Consider the following 20,119-nt stretch of genomic DNA (forward strand, 5'->3'; position numbering starts at 1 on the left):
TTTCTTTATTTTAAAAGTTAATTCAAATCTGTCAAATGTTCATGGAAAATATTCCCTACAGTGGCCTCTCTGTCTTCAGTCTTCACACATACACAAACAGTCTCTCGTCCACAAAAATGAAGAGATCACATCCACAACACACATATCATGCCGCTCCTCTACACACAGACACACACACTCTGTCTTTGCATTTTTGCCATTCACCACTCCACACACGCCTCCCCTCCCTTCCCCTCCTTCCATTCAGCCTGCTCCAGATGTGCGAGGACAGAGGGAGCCCAGTCATATTCAGTTAGTCGGTCAGTCACTTTCTCCCCAGAGTGAAAGTGGAACACCACCTGTGCGTCTGTCTATAGCCAGAGCCATAACCCTCCGCCTCACCGCAGGCCAGCCAGAAATGTCTTACTGATGGCTTCCCAAGCTGGCGGACAGCGACTTAATGTAGAGAAAAAGAGCAAAAAAATCATCTCTTTGCTTTTGCCCCATGTTCTAAATGTTCTGCCAGAGATAATTTTAACCAATTTAAATCAGCTTGGTTTAGGATTCAGGTGTCAGTTGTCTGGACGCTGCTGCAGAGACTTATTGTCTTCCTTCCTGATGCTTTTTGCAGTTTGCCTTAAAGGCTTTGAGCAACTTTTGAGTGCAGCTATGCTCTCTGTTTTGAAGTTGCCAGATCACACTGTAGTACCAATTAATGTATGCCAATGTGTACTAAAACATCAAAGTGCAGTGCACTGCATGAGACATTTGACTAAAAGAGTGTTTAATTATTTATGCCATTAAAGCATTTTTTTAAAGTGTCTCAGTAAAAGGAAAGCTTTCACCTGGACAGGCAGAGGTTCGGATGATCTGCAGGAAAGGAGCACAGAGGGACTAGGCCTAAATCTGATACCAGGCCCGAAAACCTTCACATAAAGCCAGCACATCCCCCAGCCTGTTGAAACAGTCCGATATTACATCCCCCAGTTACGACACATATTGAAGAAACGTATGAATTTACTGCCCAGGGATGGGGGTGGTGGGGGTACAGACAGAAAGTTCAAATCACAAGCATTCAAAAAACCTTTGGTGTTACAACAAATAAATTCATTACATTAAACATGGATTTACAAGGAAAACCATTTCCTGACGTGGTCGCCATTTCTTGCTACCATAGCCTAGCCTTTCAAGTCTTGCACGTTTGAGGTCCTGTACATGAATTTCTGCAGTTCACTTCAACTGGGCATCGGTGAAACCATGTAATGTGAAGCAGAAAATGTAGCTGGAAGTGTTTAGAAATACCCAGAGCTTACAGTGTTTTATGCTACTTTGAGGCTGGATTTTCCAACTTTGGCAAGTAATAACAACAGATTCTTGGCTTCTTTATCTCAATACTTGTGAGTAACAGTAGAGCTAGCACATGGCTACACAGTAAATCTGCAAGACATGCTATTAGTGAAGGCCCGTGCAATGTACGGCTGGATGGCCCTGCCCTGTAGCAAAACCTGAGTCAGCAGAAAAAAAAAAAATCTGGCAGATACTTGGCCTCTTTCGTGCCTCTCACATAGCTGTTTTTACACGGTATCAGTTTGTAAATGTTGAATTGGAAAGTAGTAAAACATGGCAGGCTTTGCTTGAAGTAGTTTTATAGGTGAGCATGGGTGTAAACGGATATTTGCTTTCACCTTGACAGCTCGTCGGCTGACATGGCATTATTTAGAGGTTTAATCTTCCCAATGAATTTCTAAAGAGGTCTTTGACCTTGACAATAAAATAACAGGAGTGATAGTCTTGAAAAATATTTTTAATTGCAGACTTATCTCCAAGCTCTTGATAAGAAGTAGACATCTAGTAATGACACAGAGAAAACATTATTTCTTATCTCTGGATTATGTCTCTAGATTGTCAGTGGTGTCACAACAGGGAGAACACTGCTGTCAGGGTTCTTAGTCAGGAGAATTGATTTAACACATCAGTGGAGGCCCCCGGGGAAGAACTCTTGTGGCCGTTCAAGCGAACAATCGTTCTCATTAGCTGTAGAACATATCATCATCTATCACTCCATCACCGCTGTCTGCTCACTGCTGAGCCAACTCACTAAGTCCACAACAAACCTCAGAGTTTACACACAAAGTGCAGGTCAAGAGGCCGGCGAGACAAACAAACCCTTGTCTGTCGTTCTGTTTGGGAAAGGATTTGTTCCGGAAAAGCCTTCACTCTGTCTTCCTTCCTGAGGTGTTTATTTGCACTCGGGCTCCCACCAGCACCTCAGCTGTTTACAGTGTTTATTTGAATTGTTTCATTTTATTTTCAAAAGAAAAAAAAATGTCTGTTTTTATTTTCATCTTGTTTGGACAATGCTAGTTTGTTTCTTGACCTATAAATATTTCTAGACGGGCAGCCGGATAGACATCCTTCCCATCAGTGGAGGTCAACCAATTAGCTAAAGGAAGCCATTGGTCTGGATGGTGTTTTTATTTGCATCAGAGCCATGTTTCTTTTGCTAATGGCTGTGGTTTCATGTCTGACCTCAGTGGGCAGGAAAAGTGTACAAATGTTGCAGCCACTTGTGTTCGCACATTGGTCTGGTCTGTGTTACTTCTTTGATGTGTGTGCATGATTATAAACTAGTAAAACATTGCTATATTCATTATGTATGCTAAAAAAAAAACAATGTATGCACCGTTTGTTGTCCAGACTTGTTGGTATTATTAAAGTCCTCTGAATATGAGTCCCTGTGACTGAAGTGCTTTTGGCTTCTGAGTGCACATCCACAACCAGCATCCTCCCAGGTAGGCAGTTGATGGTTCAATAGTCTGCTGGCAAGGAGTGGTCCGGATGTTAGGGGTTAATCAGGATCAGAAGCCCAGGCCCCAGCTAGGATCAGAAGCCCAGCCCCCCCTGGCCTTGTTCAGAACCAGTAAAGCATACTGCTCCGTGTTTTCACAATACATCCTCGCCGCCATTAGTGCTGTGTCACCAGACAAGGACTCAGACATGTGTGTGTGTGTGTGTGTGTGTGTGTGTGTGTGTGTGTGCGTCAAAACGTTTCAGAAATCAGAAACACACTCTGACACACTTGCATATGCAGTCACATGAATTCACCAACACATGCACACGTTTCAAGGGAGGGGTGAGCCTCATTAGCCCCCTCCTGACTCAGGGTGTATTTTGAGGAAGTCAGGGCCCGTGGACTCCATGCTTACTCATGCCTAGAAGTGACAAAACGTACCCGGCCTACTCAGACTTACACTGAAAGGCCATTATGCAGCTAGGATTGTCCTCCAAATAAGGTAATGTTTTCACTGGCTTCCCCACTTGTGACTTTTGGCCCTTTGGTCTCTAGTATTCAGCATAGCATGTGTAGACTGGAGTGGGTTGTGTGGCAATATATACCAGTGAAAACTGGAGAATCAGAGGAGGCACTTTCTCAATCATGCCAATTAGTTTTCTTTTTCTTTTAAATTAGTTGTGATGATCTCACTGATGCTCCATCTGTATAGGGTGGTAAAGCTGACATGCCACTTTTTTGGGCACCTTTTCTTTCATACTATGCATTTAAAATTCCCAATCCAACAAAAGCATGTGGAACTGGGTCTGATCCAGCAAAGATCACAGTAGAATACGTCGGCCTCGCACTGCTGGGTCTGTCTGAGTCATCTCGCTCGGGGCGGCATGATAATGTGACCTCAAGTGGCGTGATGTGTGACCTGAGCTGTTCCCTCTGTTATAAACCACAATCTGTGAAGGGGAGTGGCTTTAAGCCACCATTGCCCAACTTGGGTGGCTTTCCCCTTTTTTTCTCTTCGCATGTACATAACCCAGGAGAAAACTGCCAAACACCAAATTAGCCAATTCTTTTTTTTTTCCACACTAAGTGATGAACACTCAGCCATACATGTGGAAGTTTGATTTTCCTCTAACTCTTTTCCTCTAATTTTCCCGCAAACAGCTTTTTTTTCTCTCTCTGTTTACTAGACCCAAAATAGACTCAGCTGGGGGGAAGAGGTATAACTCATGGTGCATATTTCCAGCATGACCTGAAGTAACTGTTGCAGCAGCAGAATGTGTCTTTATGCGCCTCGCTGACAGTGGACATAGTGTGTCACGCCGGTGTGGTTGTTAAAAATAGAAAGAGTTAATGCTGCAGCAAAAACATTCAGCTATACCTACAGACATTTCCTGACTAGAGTTGCATTTCCTATAGTCTTTGTTGGACCGACAGTCGTAGGCCTGTGATCTGTCCTGGCTGCTTCCTTTGAGGTGGGCGGACAGTGACGGAGAAGATCCTGTGAGATGGAGAAGCAGATGGAGGGCAGGGGGTTCTGTTTGATGAAAACCTGGCTCTCTGTTTACTACAAGCTAAAAATACTACCCAGCCTGGTTTGCAGAAGGCATGAGGAGGGGGGGTTAGTGGGTTATGTGTGTGTGTGTGTGTGTGTGTGTGTTGCTCCGTACCCAACAGCTGGAGACTGAGAGAGGGTCCCACTTTGCTGCAGGGGGGGAACAACAGGTGGTAAAGTAGGTGTATGCTGCTGTGTTTGGACTGTACATGTATGTGTGTATGTGTGTGTGTGTGTTGGACTCTATGTGCAAGTGTCTGCAGAAAATCTGTGCTTACACGAGTTTTACCCACCAGAACCCTTGTAAAAAAAAACGTCACACAGAGCCTGTGTCTATGGCTAAACCCAAGCCTGAATTGTCGTATTCATGCTCTCTAATCTATTTAAATCTCCACTGCTGCAGTGCTATGAATCAAAACTAATGACTGTGTTGTTGATGCTGATGTTAAAGCTCTGGTATGAGTACTGTACTGGCTATGCATGGCAGCAGCTTGCTTAATAGGCCTCTATTTTTATATGTGTGTGTGTGTGTGTGTGCTTGAATGGCTAGAATGTGTGTCTTTCCCCACTACTTGTTTTTACTCTGATGACAAGAGGCAATTGGCCTTCTCAAATGACAGTGACTAGGTACTGTGAGAGCAATTGTGCCCAGGCAGCTGTGCCTCACTCTCTCTCTCTCTCTCTCTCTCTCTCTCTCTCTCTCTCGCTCTCTGTCTGTCTCTCTCTCTCTGTCCCGCTCCATGTATCTAAAATGAAAGTAGTTACTGATTCTGTGATTAAATGCCTTCCTGTTTGTGCAAAAAGAATCAGATAAGGGTTGCCATGGAGGAGTATGCCGAGGATAAAAAACAAGGTAAAGTCTGCAGGCAACACATTTTCCTGGATCATTATTGGCATACCTGAGATGCTGAAAAGATGCCGGATGGCTGCACTGAAGGAGGAAATTGCATGTAGATGGCAACAGGACGTACTGGATGAATCACTCCTTAAAAAAATTTATTTTTGCTGTCAATCCCCTTCAAGCATTTTGTGCCTGTCTATAAGCCAAATTAACACCTATATGCTTTCATTGGTTGAGCTGACTTTAATCCCTAATTTACTCCCTTTCTCTACTCCAAATACGGCAGCAACTCTGAGACACTAAGGATATTAAACAAGCTACGGTGACTTGCCGAATGAGTGGAATAGTTTCATCTGGCCTTATCAGTTTCATGTTTTGTTTTGTCTGCTCAGCCTGGCAGGCCCAGTGTTGGTCTGCAGGAAAGAATGTAGGGTCATCAAGCAGAGCTGATGGAGATATTATGAAATAACATCAGACATCCCTGTCCACTGTGAATGGGGAGTAGTCAGTAGTCAGTCCAGCTCTCATTCCAGCAGCGTTTGGTAATGCCACAAGGAAGCCGTTTCATTCAAGATTTTTTCTTTTTTCCTCGTGTTGCTCTTGGTAATTTACGGTTAAATGAGTACAGTCCTGAGAGCTTCTTAGACCCTGTGACCTCTCTGCAATTTCACCAATTGCATGTCTCTAAACACTGTCACTGTCCAACCAAGCGTCTCCAGTCTGCATAATCATTCTCCTCAGCTTCCCCCCGACTTTTGCAGAAACCATCAAAACATCACTCCTTAAAAAGCCAAACAAATGTCTGTGTGGAGTATGGCGCCCAACCGACCCCGCTTCTCATGCCTGCATCTTTGAGGACGAAACGCCACAGTAACAAAAACAACTGGCTGAGTGGAATGAGGAAAGATGCTATATTTGGAAACAGATGAGCAGGCGACAACATGTCTCTTCTTTCTCTTGATCTGTCTCTTGCTGTCTTACTGCACTGTCTGTGTGTGTGTGTGTGTGTGTGTGTGTGCTTGAGATGCCAGCTGTTGTAATATAGCATAATGAGGCTTTCAATCTAAAATAATGGCTTTAATGCTGGTTAAAAGAGGAAAGGGGTTTGCTTGGGGTCAGACTGGCTCCCACCCCCAAGGATCAGCTGGCACAGTTTTAGGGCCATGGCACCAGGCACGGGGCCACTGTCTGGGTAACACGGACAGCTGGCGGGGGTGGGCAGTGTGGTGGGGTGGTGGGGATTCTCTGTCTGTAATACATAGGCACACACATCATGTTTGTGGTAATGTTGGAAACATACAAATACACGTTAGATCATACAACACACTCAGACATCATTTTTCATTTTTTACATCCTCATATATGTGATTGTGGAATATCCAGGGGGTGAACCTCTGCTCTAACGTCCCACCAATTTGCCATGTCTGTACCCTTTGTGAACACACTGTGTGTGTTAGTGACAATTAGATGTCTGTCCATTGGACACATATGTTGGGCGCCTCAGAGATGTGATGGAACCTTTGATGGATCATCATGTGGATTTACCAATTTTGGCTAAATTAGAGTTTTGTTTTAAAATCATGCAACCTGTGTTTTCATAAGTCCATAATAAAGGACATTACATAGGTTGCAGCGTACAGACGCGTTGCCTCCCTCTGTAAACAGCAGCATCTGTCATGTTGTTTAAGGACATTCTTTTCTGTGCCTTTGCCACGATGCCATTAGAATCCATTTCAATAGTTGCCCTCAACCTAGACCAAAGTGTTGGCGCGCCCCTTGTCATTTATAATATCAGGCTGACTGGCCTATTGATGACGAGAACAAAGCCACAGTGTGGCCGACCTACAGCAGTGGCCGTAGTAACATGGCACCTCCCCGGTGACTGACGATGCCACGCTGGCTGCCACCACAGCCTGGCACAGGAGGGGGAGGACGGCGGGGGGCGTGTATGTGTGTGTGTGTAATGGGGGGGGTGGGGGGGGGGGCATTTGGTGGTTGTGGCAGCTGGCAGTAAGAAGGCAAAGGGAGGGGCAAGGAGGAGGGGTCCTCATTTATAAAGACTCCCCTGTGTTAACCCTATGTGAGGCCACACCCTTGATGTAAACTAGGAGTTGCCTGCTGAGATGCACATATACACACTCATAAACAAACACACGTACTGCAAGCCTAGAATCGTGGATATCCCTTTGTGTGTGTGTGTGTGTGTGTGAGCGGTTGAGTTATTGCTGATAAAATGCTGACGTGCTTTTTATTAGCTTTAAGGAGACATTGGAATGTAATGAAACTGTTGTTGATTGAGTCACATAACATTTATTCATCGTCCCACATTAGAGCCCATCACAAAGAAATATGAGTGCTTGCTTCATTGGATGTGTTGAAATAGCTCCATGAAGAAGGAGAAACTTTGTATGTGTGGACATCCACTCAGTGTTTTGTTTGGGTGTATGTGTGCATATGTTTGTATTATATTTATGTTTGTGTTGAAACATGACCAAACTCTAAAGGGGCAGACAGTGGCAGACTCTTTATGTTTACTTTTTTTTTAATGCGAACATAAATTACAGTACAGAAAAGTGTTTGCAGCCGTGGTCCGTCTCAGTGAGGGCCACCACACTGGGGACCAGTCAGGAGCAGATCTTGTCCAGCTGTCTCTGAGGACAAATGGTCCATCAGGCAACTGCTTATCCCTTCCCTCCACCCTCTCCTCTCACTCCCCCTCTTCCCTCTCCTCCTCCTCCTCCTCCTCCCCCTCCTCACCCCCAGTGTGTTTACTCGACTTTAACATGCTGAACAGCGATGTGAGTGCTTCTATCGGTTTGGTCACAGACGTGAAAAAAAGTGTGTGGTGACAACTTCCTGGAAAAAAGGCTGGAGGAGGCTGAAGTGTTTATGAGAAGATGGCGTTTTGTTTTATGGCTTTTGCATGTAATGGATGGTAATGGACATCTGAGTTTGTTTTTCTGTTTTCTCTGGCCTTTCAGTGGTGTAATAGTGGGACACTGTTATCTGTCAGTTTGAAACTGTTTTAATCTGTTAAACACAAAACTCCTTAAAATACGTTTGTACATTTAAGGGCCTTTAACTGAACTGCACCTTAGTCTCTCTGCCATGCTCTGGATGCTGGCACTGCCCCCGTTAGCAGCTGCATTTCCTGCAGCCTGCTGTGTCTTCTTTTTTTATGGAATTGAAAACTTTTTAGAGTGTGTTAATCCTGCATTTCATCTCTAGTAGTGAATTATTGTGGCCTCAACTGACTAAGTGAGAATGATGAATGAGTGTTCGATACATGATACCGTCTGGTGTTTGCTTCATCTCTCATCTTTTATCTCTTTTGCTGCATGTTTATTTTCTTTGCAGCTGCAATTTCCAAACCGGCACAACTCTCAGTGTGGAAACCTCTGCTGCACGACATCAAAGCCTCTTCGGCTGATTCGATTTATGGCTTTTTTTAACCCGTCTTATAACATGAAAGACCATCGCTGTTTCCTCTACATGTACTCTATTTGCATGGACACACATGGACACGCACCACTGCACAGGGACGCAGGCACTTTCTCTCTCTCCTTCTGTCAGAGTCATGTCTAAACACAATCATCAGTAAATCAAATAAAACAGTGTATCAGAGAGAAGGCGTGTGCTCCGAAGAGTGAGATAAAAAAAGGGGGGGAAATAAGAGAGGGAGAGGAGGGGACGCAGGGGATTGTACGTCCTCGTGAAAGTAGCCCTCAGAAACAAAAGCAGCTTTGAGTGCGCACCCACTCAGAAGAGAGATTAGCCGGTACACACACACACCCCTCAACACACCACCACCACCATCACCGCTACCACCACCCCTGCAGAAAAGAGCTTTGGCTGCAGTTTAGTGGCACGTGGCGCAGCCCTTGATACTTACCATGTGCGTCAGGTGCTCTTGCTCGGTTTCCTGTTCTTTAAAACATTTCCCTCACTTCCCTCCCTCCCTCCTTTCGGCACAGGAGCAGTCCATTCGCACTGCTGCCGTACAACCTTACCTTTCATTTCTCCCTGTCCATCTCTTTCTCCTGCTTTTACACATACAAAGAACATATTGTAGCTGCCAGTGTTAAAGTGAATCCATTCACTTTGGCAGCGGCTCGGCCCGTGGTGAATCTGAGCTGGGGTAGCTCTGTTTTCCAGTTGGCACCGAGGCCACTGGTAGAGCAGTTCGCTTGCTTGTTGCGTTGGTGAATTTGAGTCCAGCTGACACGTTGGTTTAAGATTCATTCATGCAGTCTGTCATTCTCGCTCTCCGTCTTTCTCATTTTGACTCGTCTAGCAATGCACGACCCCAGTTCACCTCATATGAAGGATTTTTAAATGTACACTTTCCTGGCTACATTCAGAAATATTCTGGAGTATCACCAACTTCTGAGAGAAAGAATCAACAACAAATTTAAGGGTATTAAAAAAACGTCTCTGAGGAAGTTTAACCAAAGAGTCATTTTCACACATTCATTGCATTAGCTGTTGGTTTTCAGCTGCTTTTCTTGACTTTCAGAAACCAAAAACATTTTAAAATCAATGTTTGCTTGTGGAAAGTCATTGAATTTTTACTTCATGAAGCAATAATGCTGAGCACAACTCATATTATAAGTGCAACCACTTTGGAGTCACACACACACACACACTGCCAAAGCTGCACAGTCTTGCATGAAAGTCGATATAAACAGACACTGACACAAACACGCCAATAATGAGATACTATCATGTTTCATAATCATAGTTCAGGCCCACAAATGAACACAAACCTCCTCCCCGCTCCTCAAAAATGAAAGAGTCCAGAAGATGAGTCCACACACTCACAAAGAAGCAAAAACAAACTGTTGAATATCTGAAGTTTATCCTCTGTCCATTCATTTATTCATTTGTTCATTCAGCTCCTTGTGTTCTTTGGACAGTGTGTGTTGACATTTGGAAACAAGAGACATGATCAAACTGATCATCACTAATCTGCACAAATTAACATTCAACATCCAAAAGAAGTCACAATGACAAAAAAAAAACACAAAACATTTTTTTTTATGGAGTAGGGCCTTTAAAAATTAAATGAGCATGATAATGCAGACACACTGCCAGTTTTTCGGCTTACTAAAATATCTTGTGTCATTTTAAAAGAAATGTTATACCCTCTCCAGAACAGCTGCCAAGCTGAAAGCCTGAAGCGTGGACCACCTCTAGTCAATTCATTCAATTAGCTGTAAGGCAGAGGCCTGTGTTTCAGTGAAGGAGACAGCTCAGCTAATGTATGGTCTACCTGAAATAAGAGCCATCCCCAACAAATTTCCTGTCCAGCTGGTTTTAACAGTATGAGGTAATGTGTGGACAAATTAAAAACATGAAAGCATCATTTTGCTAACTTTACCTTAAAAAGTAAAGGTAGTGAGCTATAGCATTAAGTTGCTGTGCAGTGTGTGCTGCTCTTTTTCTGTCTTGCTGATTTTAAATTATCAGTGTGAATGTGTTTGTGTATGTCAGTGTGTGTGTGTGTGTGTGTGTGTGGATGGGTGGGTGCATCAGGGCAAACCTTTTCAGACAAAAGCCACCAGTGTCCACTTTTTTTTTCCTCCATTCAAATTTATTTTCCTTTTCTTCTGGCCTTGGCTTTTAATTTCCCTCCCTTCCTTTACTTTCTCTTCCCCCACCGTGATTTCCATTCTCCATTCATGCAGCCCTGTCACAGTGATGATAATGATGACCTCTGTGTAACGCTAGCTTGTTATTGGCCCACCAGAGGCCAGTGTATGCACCCTCTATTGCTTTTTTTTTCCTGCATTGTCCATTGTGTTAAGAGAGAAACGCTGGATCGTGTGTGTGTGTGTGTGTGCATGTAGGTGAAACACAAAGAGCGGGCTGGGTAAGCTGCACAGGGAATTTATGGAGAGGCTGAGAAATTCACCTGAACTGACCCGTCTGCTGCTGCTCGCTGTTACACTACAGGCTTTTAGAAGACAGGGCTTGGAACTTACTTCAAGTGAGAAGGTTTTCAATACAGACATCTGGATACATTTGCATTGTCCTTTCTGCTGCTGCCAACTGATTTAATAACAGTAACTTTAAGCTGCAGACCAGCAACATTTGAGACTGAATGAAATGAGTTGGATTTTTGGGGACACTGGGGACTAATAAGAGAGTTGTAAACACAACATTAACCTCGAAATGTTTACACTGAGATATTCTGTTGGGTCAGTAGCATGAGGAATGCAAGCATTGCTCTCATTTTAGGTCAGCCCACTGTTTGAGCTGGTTGTAGATTGTGAAGTTATTGGTTAGTATTTTTATTTTTAAGAGCTTCTGTTCACACACACAGAGGAATCCAAGTGCCAAAAACTGCAGTTCCACAAGCTGCCACTTGAGGGTTGATCTGAAAGTGAGTAAATCCCTGCAGACCTCCATGTTAAAATACCCAACACACATCCATCCATCCATCCATCATCCATCCATCATCCATCCGTCCATCCATCCATCCATCTATCACCCACTTTGTCCTGCAGTGCAGGGTCACACATGTTGATATTAAATAATTTCTACTGTAAAGTGAATACATTTTTATATATATAAATTATATTAGGTCTTAAAGTTTCATCTTTATATATCAGGTTTAGGGACAGGTTACGAGCTGCCTGTGTGACCGACTGCCCACTTCAGCTTCACTTCTGTGCCCTACCACACACCTATGGATATGATTAGGTGTGACATCCATATTCTGGTTGGAGGAAAGTTGGAAATGTGCCAAACAAAAAAAGAAGAAGAAGAAGAAGAAGAAGAAACTTTGTATATACTTATTTTTAGACATTATTATCAACCCTTGGCTAGGTAGGTTAGGATATGTGAGATAAATTAAAACAATGGAAAATTAAATGAAGGCTACATTAAAGGCTTACACTGTTATTTAAAACAGGCCCATTGAGGATATTAAATAATTCCTTTTTAATTGAAATGAACATTGTGTGCTGGGTGCTGTTGCTGTATGAGCAGACATGGTCATAACAGACACTGTAAAGCTGTCTGATGTTACACGGGTTGCACCACCAGGCCTTCTGAGGTCATCAGTGGTAGAAAAACACATCATACGTTTATTACAGCATGCAAGGACGGTGACCAGCAGCTTATTGCTTCCCCTTTGTCTTATCTGTCTCTATTGTCCAGTGTGACCGAGAGCATTTCAATGACAGGAATCTTGTTTTGTCGAGTAGCGCAGGGGCCTGGATGGATACAGATGCCAAGACATTCCTGGAGCTGGTAGTCTTTCCTTCTTGGCTGCTCTGCTCTGCTCTCCCTTTTCTCTGTTTTCACTTCTGTCCTCCTCAAGGTGAATGTCAAAGAAAGTGAGAGCAACAAGGGGGAGGATGATGAGTCTATTTATGAGTGCCTGTGCTGTTGTTTTTTCCTGTGCGAGTTCAGGGATCAGTCTTCAGAGCTACAATCTACAATGTATATAATACCAGCCTGGCTTCCCCCTGCTGAATAAGCCTCACCACTTCACAACAGCTAATTGCCATTCATTACATGTCAAGGCTATACCGCACGCTTCCTCATTCTACCCCATCCAGTATCTCATATCCCTCTTGCATGTCATGTCTCCATTTGTCAGTAATCATCCAATGGTAGGATCTGGCACGGCTGAAAGAGTGCAGCGATAGCAGCCCCGAGCTCTTCTTTAGACTTTATAACTGCCCAACAGATGGCAGTGTGAATCGCTCTATCAGTACAGGCCAGCTTGTGCAGAGTGAATGAAGTATTGCTATTGTGCATGACACAGCAGACACCTCCTTTCATCCTCTCCTCTCACATGTCTGCTCAAGTAGTTTTGCTTATTATTCAAAGTCTGACACCTTGGACTAGGAGAAATGAAAGCTCACAGGACTTCATTCTATCTTTTGTATCTCTTTAAACTGATCTCCTGATCTGGAAATAAAACAATGATCAGTGCTCGGCCACACAGCAAAAAAAAAGGTGTTAAATCTGGACGTGTGATGTGCTGCTGCTTGGTTCTTTGCTTTTTAAAAAGTGCCTCACAGCAACAATAAAGCAGACTTTTTGTGTGTTGTTTGCAATCACACTGGAAAAGCCATGTTCTGTTCTGAGTGACAGAATTTTACTACCCAGCTCTTTCCATGATTCATTTAATGCAAGCTCGCGGGACAGACTGGTGACATGAGGACATTGGCCACACTTACGTGTCCTGGTGTGCATGTGGTTCCTCATTTACTCCTTGTGTGTTTGTGTGTTGTTTTGCTTGGTGACAAGCAGGCTAGCACAAACAAGCATGCTGCTGTAGAGACGTTTGTTTGTCTATTGTAAGCTGCTGCGTTGTGTTGTCGTGTACCAGATAACAGACAGACAGTCCCAGGGGAGGGCAGGAAGGTGGTTCAGGAAGGGTGTTCCTGTGTGAACAGGAGCTCCCTGTGCTCCCCACCACTGTCCCTATACTTCATGTCTCCATCTGTGCCTATAATGACTGGAAGTACATAAAGTTCTGGACTAAGCTGTAGATAATGTAACTATGATGCTTTTATAACTTGGATTAAATCTTTATTCGTGTCCACTTTTAGTCCTCACCAGTTACACCGTATCTCATGTTTAATTGCTTTTAGAAAATACAAAACATGATTTTATTTCAGCCTCCTAAATCTGAGGATTGTCTGCCTTTCTTTGTTTTATGATGTTCCTGCAGTGGGAAACTGTGAGAGCCAATCTGTGAGAGCCAGTTCATAGATTAAATGATCATTTGAGAAATCTTACTTTCTCACATAAAGTGATTGTTACGTTCCCCAGTTAGTCCAGGGGATGAGGGGAAGCAACAATAATGTCACCAGGCCTGAGAGAGACAGCAGTCGGAAACAGTGACTATTAATTCAATTTATTAACTTAAACTAATAACAAAATAATAAATTAAACACAAAAGCAAAACTAAAAAGATCAGCGCTGATTATCATGCTCTAGTCCCTCTGGATGGAGCAAAGACGCATGGTGGGTGCGTCCACAAGTTGGCCCACACTGGCCCTGGCCATGTGCACACCTCCAGTTGATATACTTCTGCTGACGAGGGCCAAGTGGCCTCAGGTGTGGATGATCCACTTGGTTCACTGGAAGCACTTGGAAACCTGCACAGAAAACAGAGACAGACATACACACAACAAGTACCGGCACGTAACACCCCCTCCCATAAAAGCAAACCCCTGGTTTGCCAACTAGAGGGTTAACACATACGAAGTGATCCCATTACACGAAACAGAAAGTCCTGCCCAGAGAACCAGTTCTGCCTTTGCATTAATGGAATCACAGGCCACATGGCCACACACGCTACCGCCACAGCCACTACTATGGCCGGCAGCACCACAAATCACGCCCGGCAACACCTCTGCCCACAGCAGAGAAACTCACAAAGTCTTAGCACACGCGAACACACACCCTTGCTCGCAGCAGAGAACACAACGAAACGTACGCTAACACACATGAAAACCGAGTGTGCACACACACCTCTGCCTCCAGCAGACAAACACACGAACGAAAGTGCACACTCGCACACCTCTGCCTACAGCAGAGAAAACACAAACAAAGCACATGCTAATACACAAGCTTAACCATACAGAGTTTCTACACAGACTGTCCCAGTTCCTGCCCAAACAAACTCACCTAACCGTCTTCTGGAGCGTGCCGGGCTCGAGGCGTCTTTAAAGGCTGAACTCCAGTGGCCGAGGCCCTGGAAAGCCTACCCCCGCCAGGGAACTGGATCCCCACCCAGGATTAGCTCCGAAAATAAGAAAGGCAAAATAACAAAAGAGTGTCCGATGGAAGGACCAGCTGGGCACTCACCTATTCTAAACTGGGAAGACAGTCAATGGGGTTAAAGCTCACACTCACCACAAGGCTTCCAGCAGGCTACATGGCTACAACAAAGCTACATAGTCACCGAGACCTTGCTGGAACTCTCCCTCAGTAGGAAATCCTGGATGAGCCCCCATTTGTTACGTTCCCCAGTTAGTCCAGGGGATGAGGGGAAGCAACAATAATGTTACCCAGGCCTGAGAAAGAGACGGCAGTCGGAAACAGTGACTATTAATTAAATTTATTAACTTAAATGAATAACAAAATAATAAATTAAACACAAAAGCAAAACTAAAAAGATCAGCGCTGATTATCATGCTCTAGTCCCTCTGGATGGAGCAAAGACGCATGGTGAGTGCGTCCACAAGTTGGCCCACACTGGCCCTGGCCATGTGCACACCTCCAGTTGATATACTTCTGCTGACGAGGGCCAAGTGGACTCAGGTGTGGATGATCCACTTGGTTCACTGGAAGCACTTGGAAACCTGCACAGAAAACAGAGACAGACATACACACAACAAGTACCGGCACGTAACAGTGATGAAATGATGAGATTCTTGGAAGGAAGTTGGTGCCTCTTTATTCAGCTTTGGCCTCTGAAGTCTGGCAGCATCTAGGACAGATTTGGCCAATAAAATTTTTAAAATGTTATAAGGATGATTGATAAGTGTGTGGCTTAAGGAAGAAGCCCGCTCACACACACACACACACACACACACACACACACAGATCCCTGGTGCTGTTGGACCGCACAGAAAAGTCTGAAGTCAATTACTTCTTGCGGTGGGGGGGGAGAAAAGATGATTTCATTAAAAAAATTTCATTAAAAAATCATCATAGGTAATTAAAGTGGAAACATTTGCACAGTGGAATCCTGCTCCTTGCTCTATGAGCTGGCTTGGCCATTATCAGGATTCAGGGAAAGCCCTGCTGTTCAAGTGTCAGGTTTGTGACTGTCCCATGTGTTGTCTGTGGTCAGAGGGAAGCCCGGGGACAGCTGGAGCATCACCTGTCACTGGATCACATGTGTTTGTGTGACACAGCAGTGTTGATCACAGCTCTAGTTTGTGTCAGTGTACAGAGAAATATTATTTTTAAATATGATAAAGTTGAAGGTCAGACATAAACTCTTGTGATAAAAAGAAAAGTCAGAAATAATGAGAAGGTTTAGGAAAGAGGAACAGTCATGAGAAAACTAAAAACTGCTGTACCAGAAATGACCAAGTATAATATCTTATGATATCTTAATATCTGCCTGGACAACAACAGAAATCTCTCATCCAGAGGTGGAAACACGCTCTTTTAACACACAACCTGACCACCGCCAGTGATGCGTTGAAGCACACTTTCACAGTCCGTCCCCTTCTCATCGCTGCCCTTCTCATCACCCACATCCATTCGTAGAAGTCTCACTCTGTGTTTGCAACACGCCTTTCTAATTGTGTTTTTCACGTCTCTCTGCGGGTCTCCCGGGCCGTTCCTTTCAGACACACCACAGGAGGAATTCCTGATCCATTTTAAGCCCCGATGAGAATGCTGATAAGTCTGTAGATTACTGCCCAACATGTTTATGATACCCTATTATTCTTGAACTTCATCCGGGCCCAGCGCGTGCTTCGTCTACTTAGCGCAACTATTTAGGTCAATCTGAGAGGAAAGTACTGTGGATGGTGAAATATCAGCAAACCTCAGCAGAAAAGGTAGAAAGGACGTTTGTACTGAGTAATATGAGCAACATATCACAGAGCAACCGAACATTAAGAAGAATATAACCATGAAGTACTGTGTATCTGTACACTGTGTGCCAGCTGTAGGTGGACAATCATCTAAAAGTTCGAAAGAGAGATGTTCACAAGCAAAAAACAAAAAAAAAACATTTGTCTACACTTTAATATATGTCAGACATTTTAACGATGCATAGTTGTTTCTGAATTATGATCGCTGGCCTGCTGTGCAGTGATTTCATTCTTGTCTGTGACCTACTCTGATATCTGAGATTTATGCTTCCTATTATGGCTCATATTTCAACAATAATAATAGCAGCTAAATGTCCCACTCTGCCATAAAAATGTCCGGGCCATCAGGCTCACAGACTGTAAAAAGCTTTGAGAGAAAGAGCGGGCCTTACCTTTAAGACAAAGAAAACGACGTTGATGCTAACTGTCTGTCTGTGCCCAGCCACATGTACAGCAGCCTGTTGGGTTTGTTTGCCATCAATGTCTGGTCGGAGACATGAGGCTGAATCTGTGTGTTCTGCCCGGTGTGTGACATGCTGTGGCTCTTTGATGTGCTTTGCTGTTTAAAGCTTTGATTTACAAAGCACCGTCTCTTTATCATCTTCCTTTTTGGAGCCATCAGAGGACATTGGTTTGCCTGGTGTGTCTAGGTAAGGTAAGAATGAGGCCAACGCTGTGTAGAAAATCTCTTTGAAGTCGTGTGGAGTTGAGCACCTTCTTCTTTGTGGCTGTGGGTGTGCTCTGTACATAAGTGCATTTGGGCGTGTACATATGCATATGCTTGCGGTATTTGCATGTCACCAGGCAGTCTGTGGTCTGTTTACTTCTGCGACTCAGGTGGAGCCGTTTATATGTATGCAGACCGTGGTTAGACCGGCTGCACCCTGTCAGAGATGCCTCTGGTGACACACCTGTGTTTACAGTTGGGATAGCACATAAACAAGAGTGGCCTCTCTGTGTGTGTGTGTGCCTCTGTCTGCCCGCTCAGGGATCATATAGCTCAACAGCTTTTGTAATGAGTGGCTTTAGCAGGTAGACGGCGACTGGAAGACAAACTTGTCATTATACCTCACGCTACTCTGTCATTGGGACGGTGGCAGATGGATATGAAACAGAAACGCAGACTCGCTCAATTCTTTGTTTGTTTCATAATGCACTGTACTTTAAGAGTGTTTAACCCAAAGGCAACCGGCTGGATTAACCTGTTTGTCTTTTGTGTTACACGCAGGTCCATCAGATGGATCAGAAAATGGACTCGGTCCTGCGTGTCCTGATGGAGCAGTTTCCACCCAAGCCAGAGCTGACATCCAAACCCTCCATCCGCAGGGTGACCATACAGAAATGTGTGGGTGCTAGCATTGACGAAGGGCTCTGATGTCACACGTGGCACGACGATGTTACCACTGAAGGACAATAACAGAGGCAGGAGTATACATAAACAGCTTAGCTCTGGTGTTTGAGAGGGCCGCCCTGCAAATAATGGGGCCTCAGTCTTCCGAAACCCCCCCTCCCACCCCCTTATCTTCCTTTTGCAATCCCAAATATTCTCATTGACTTCTGACCTCTGAGGAGAGAACAATTTCTAATTCATTAATCTGGGATATAAGGGCAAAAACTGACTGACCTCTTCTTTCACATGAGTAGGTCTTTTTCTTTTTGTTATCATAATGTAGCTTTCTCTATTACAGAACTGTTGTGGGCCCTTCAGTCTATCTATCCCTGCAGTCATTCAAGCTGTCACACGCTGGATGAATTTATTTCACTGCATTAGCCTCATAATCGCTCTACTCTATGATGTTAATTTATGTGTGGCCTGTCACTGAGCAGCATTCCTCTACTCCAAATATTATTCCAAAGCTAACTAACCCCGTAATGAAGTCGTAATGCAATCAAAGCGCTCAAGTTCCCCAAAGACATTGAGAAAAACTGAAGGTCCGGCCATGGCAGAGGCATTTCTCAAATCCTTCTGATTATCTTGGCACCATCACCACGCAGCACACAACAGGGTTATTTCCATAGACCCATATCCATCTAGCCTAACTGTACTTAGACTACAGCGGGTGTTTGTTAGTAGTGATCGAGTAACACGAGGAGGGAAGGGCAGATTATCTGTTGACTTTGCCCTGCATTAGGGACTGGAAGGTGGGAGTAAAAAAGAAGTGTGTATGGCCTGAGTAGGGTGGTTAACATGGTGCTGATTTACAGCTACGTAAAAGCTAATAAAAATAGCCGAACCGCTGTGACAGGGCCTGGTGCTATGTTACAGGATTTCAGTCAGAAGTTATTGCACGGGTTCTGTGTTTGCTCCAGGCTTTCACTTGACGGGGTTTTCATATCAATCTCAAACACTTTTAGCAGGACCACTACTCACACTCTGCTGCTTAATGCTACCCTCATCTGGGCACTTACACTGCTGAGTTCAATCTGAACTAAAATTGCCCCATTAGAGCTCAGATTATTTTTTCTATCCTGAGCTAATTAAGTGCTGAATTCTTGGTAAGGGAGGAGATGACTGAGTGCGAGCAGCTAATGAAAAGAAACACTGGAAAAGTTTTTGTTTTAAACGGTAGGCTGTGCGGAGCAGGCGCGTCAACTCTGTGTGACAGGGTCCGAAAATATCAGTGGCACACGTTTAAAAGAGAAAAGAAGACAATGCTCTCACTCTGTTTCCATCTTTGTCTGAGAGGGCGCCGAGGCATGTAAAGAGTAGAAAATAGAAAATAACACAACTATGTAGCTATTGTACGAAAGGCCTCCCATAATTACAGCATGCACATTCCTAAAAAGACGGATGCACACACAGAAAAAGGGGTAAACAAGAGAAGCAGAACGAAGGGCACCAGCATATGTGTTCATATTTTTGCAGTGGTTAAAAATTATTTATCATTAACTTCATAAAGTGGTTGTACTATGACAGACCTTGATACATATCTGCCTGTCTGCTCTCCTGTACAGTTTTATAAGAGTTGTAAATAAACATTGCCTTATTGTATTGTATTTATTATAATGTGAAACCTGGAACATGTCTGCTTGTCGGAGCGGCGAGGAACATGATGAGTCTCCTGTTGGATGGAAATGATTGTAAATGATATTCACACACACCCTCTGCACTGTAGCTCTGCTGTAAATAATAAAAGTCCATTTCATTATTCTCTGGCCTGCTCTCTTGGCTTGGGAGAAATTTGATTACCGGTTCATCTATTCCATAATTTGCTTTCATTGGAGGGTGAAACCTGTCTTATGGTCGTTTGGAGCCCTTTTCGTTCGCTCTGGAGCCGAGTCAGGGTCAAGGTAAGTCTCGGTGCCGGAGTTCCCTTCCAAATAAAATCTCCTCAACTCCTCATTTCTCTAAATTCCCTTCACACTGCAATCAT

The 20,119-nt window shown here is 44.1% G+C and overlaps 1 protein-coding gene across 1 annotated transcript in view; it reads left to right on the top strand.

The window, feature by feature from the left end:
• kcnq1.2 (potassium voltage-gated channel, KQT-like subfamily, member 1.2) overlaps window positions 1-18,245 on the top strand; it is a 123,960-nt gene extending 105,715 nt beyond the window's left edge. The window contains exon 19 of the mRNA XM_028431969.1: window positions 17,974-18,245. Coding sequence (XP_028287770.1) covers window positions 17,974-18,120 — 147 coding nt within the window. The 3' untranslated portion in view covers window positions 18,121-18,245. The remainder of the gene's footprint in view (window positions 1-17,973) is intronic.
• Window positions 18,246-20,119: the final 1,874 nt, after the last annotated feature.

This window comes from Parambassis ranga, chromosome 19 (genome assembly GCF_900634625.1).
Source record: "Parambassis ranga chromosome 19, fParRan2.1, whole genome shotgun sequence".
Lineage (NCBI taxonomy): Eukaryota > Metazoa > Chordata > Actinopteri > Ambassidae > Parambassis > Parambassis ranga.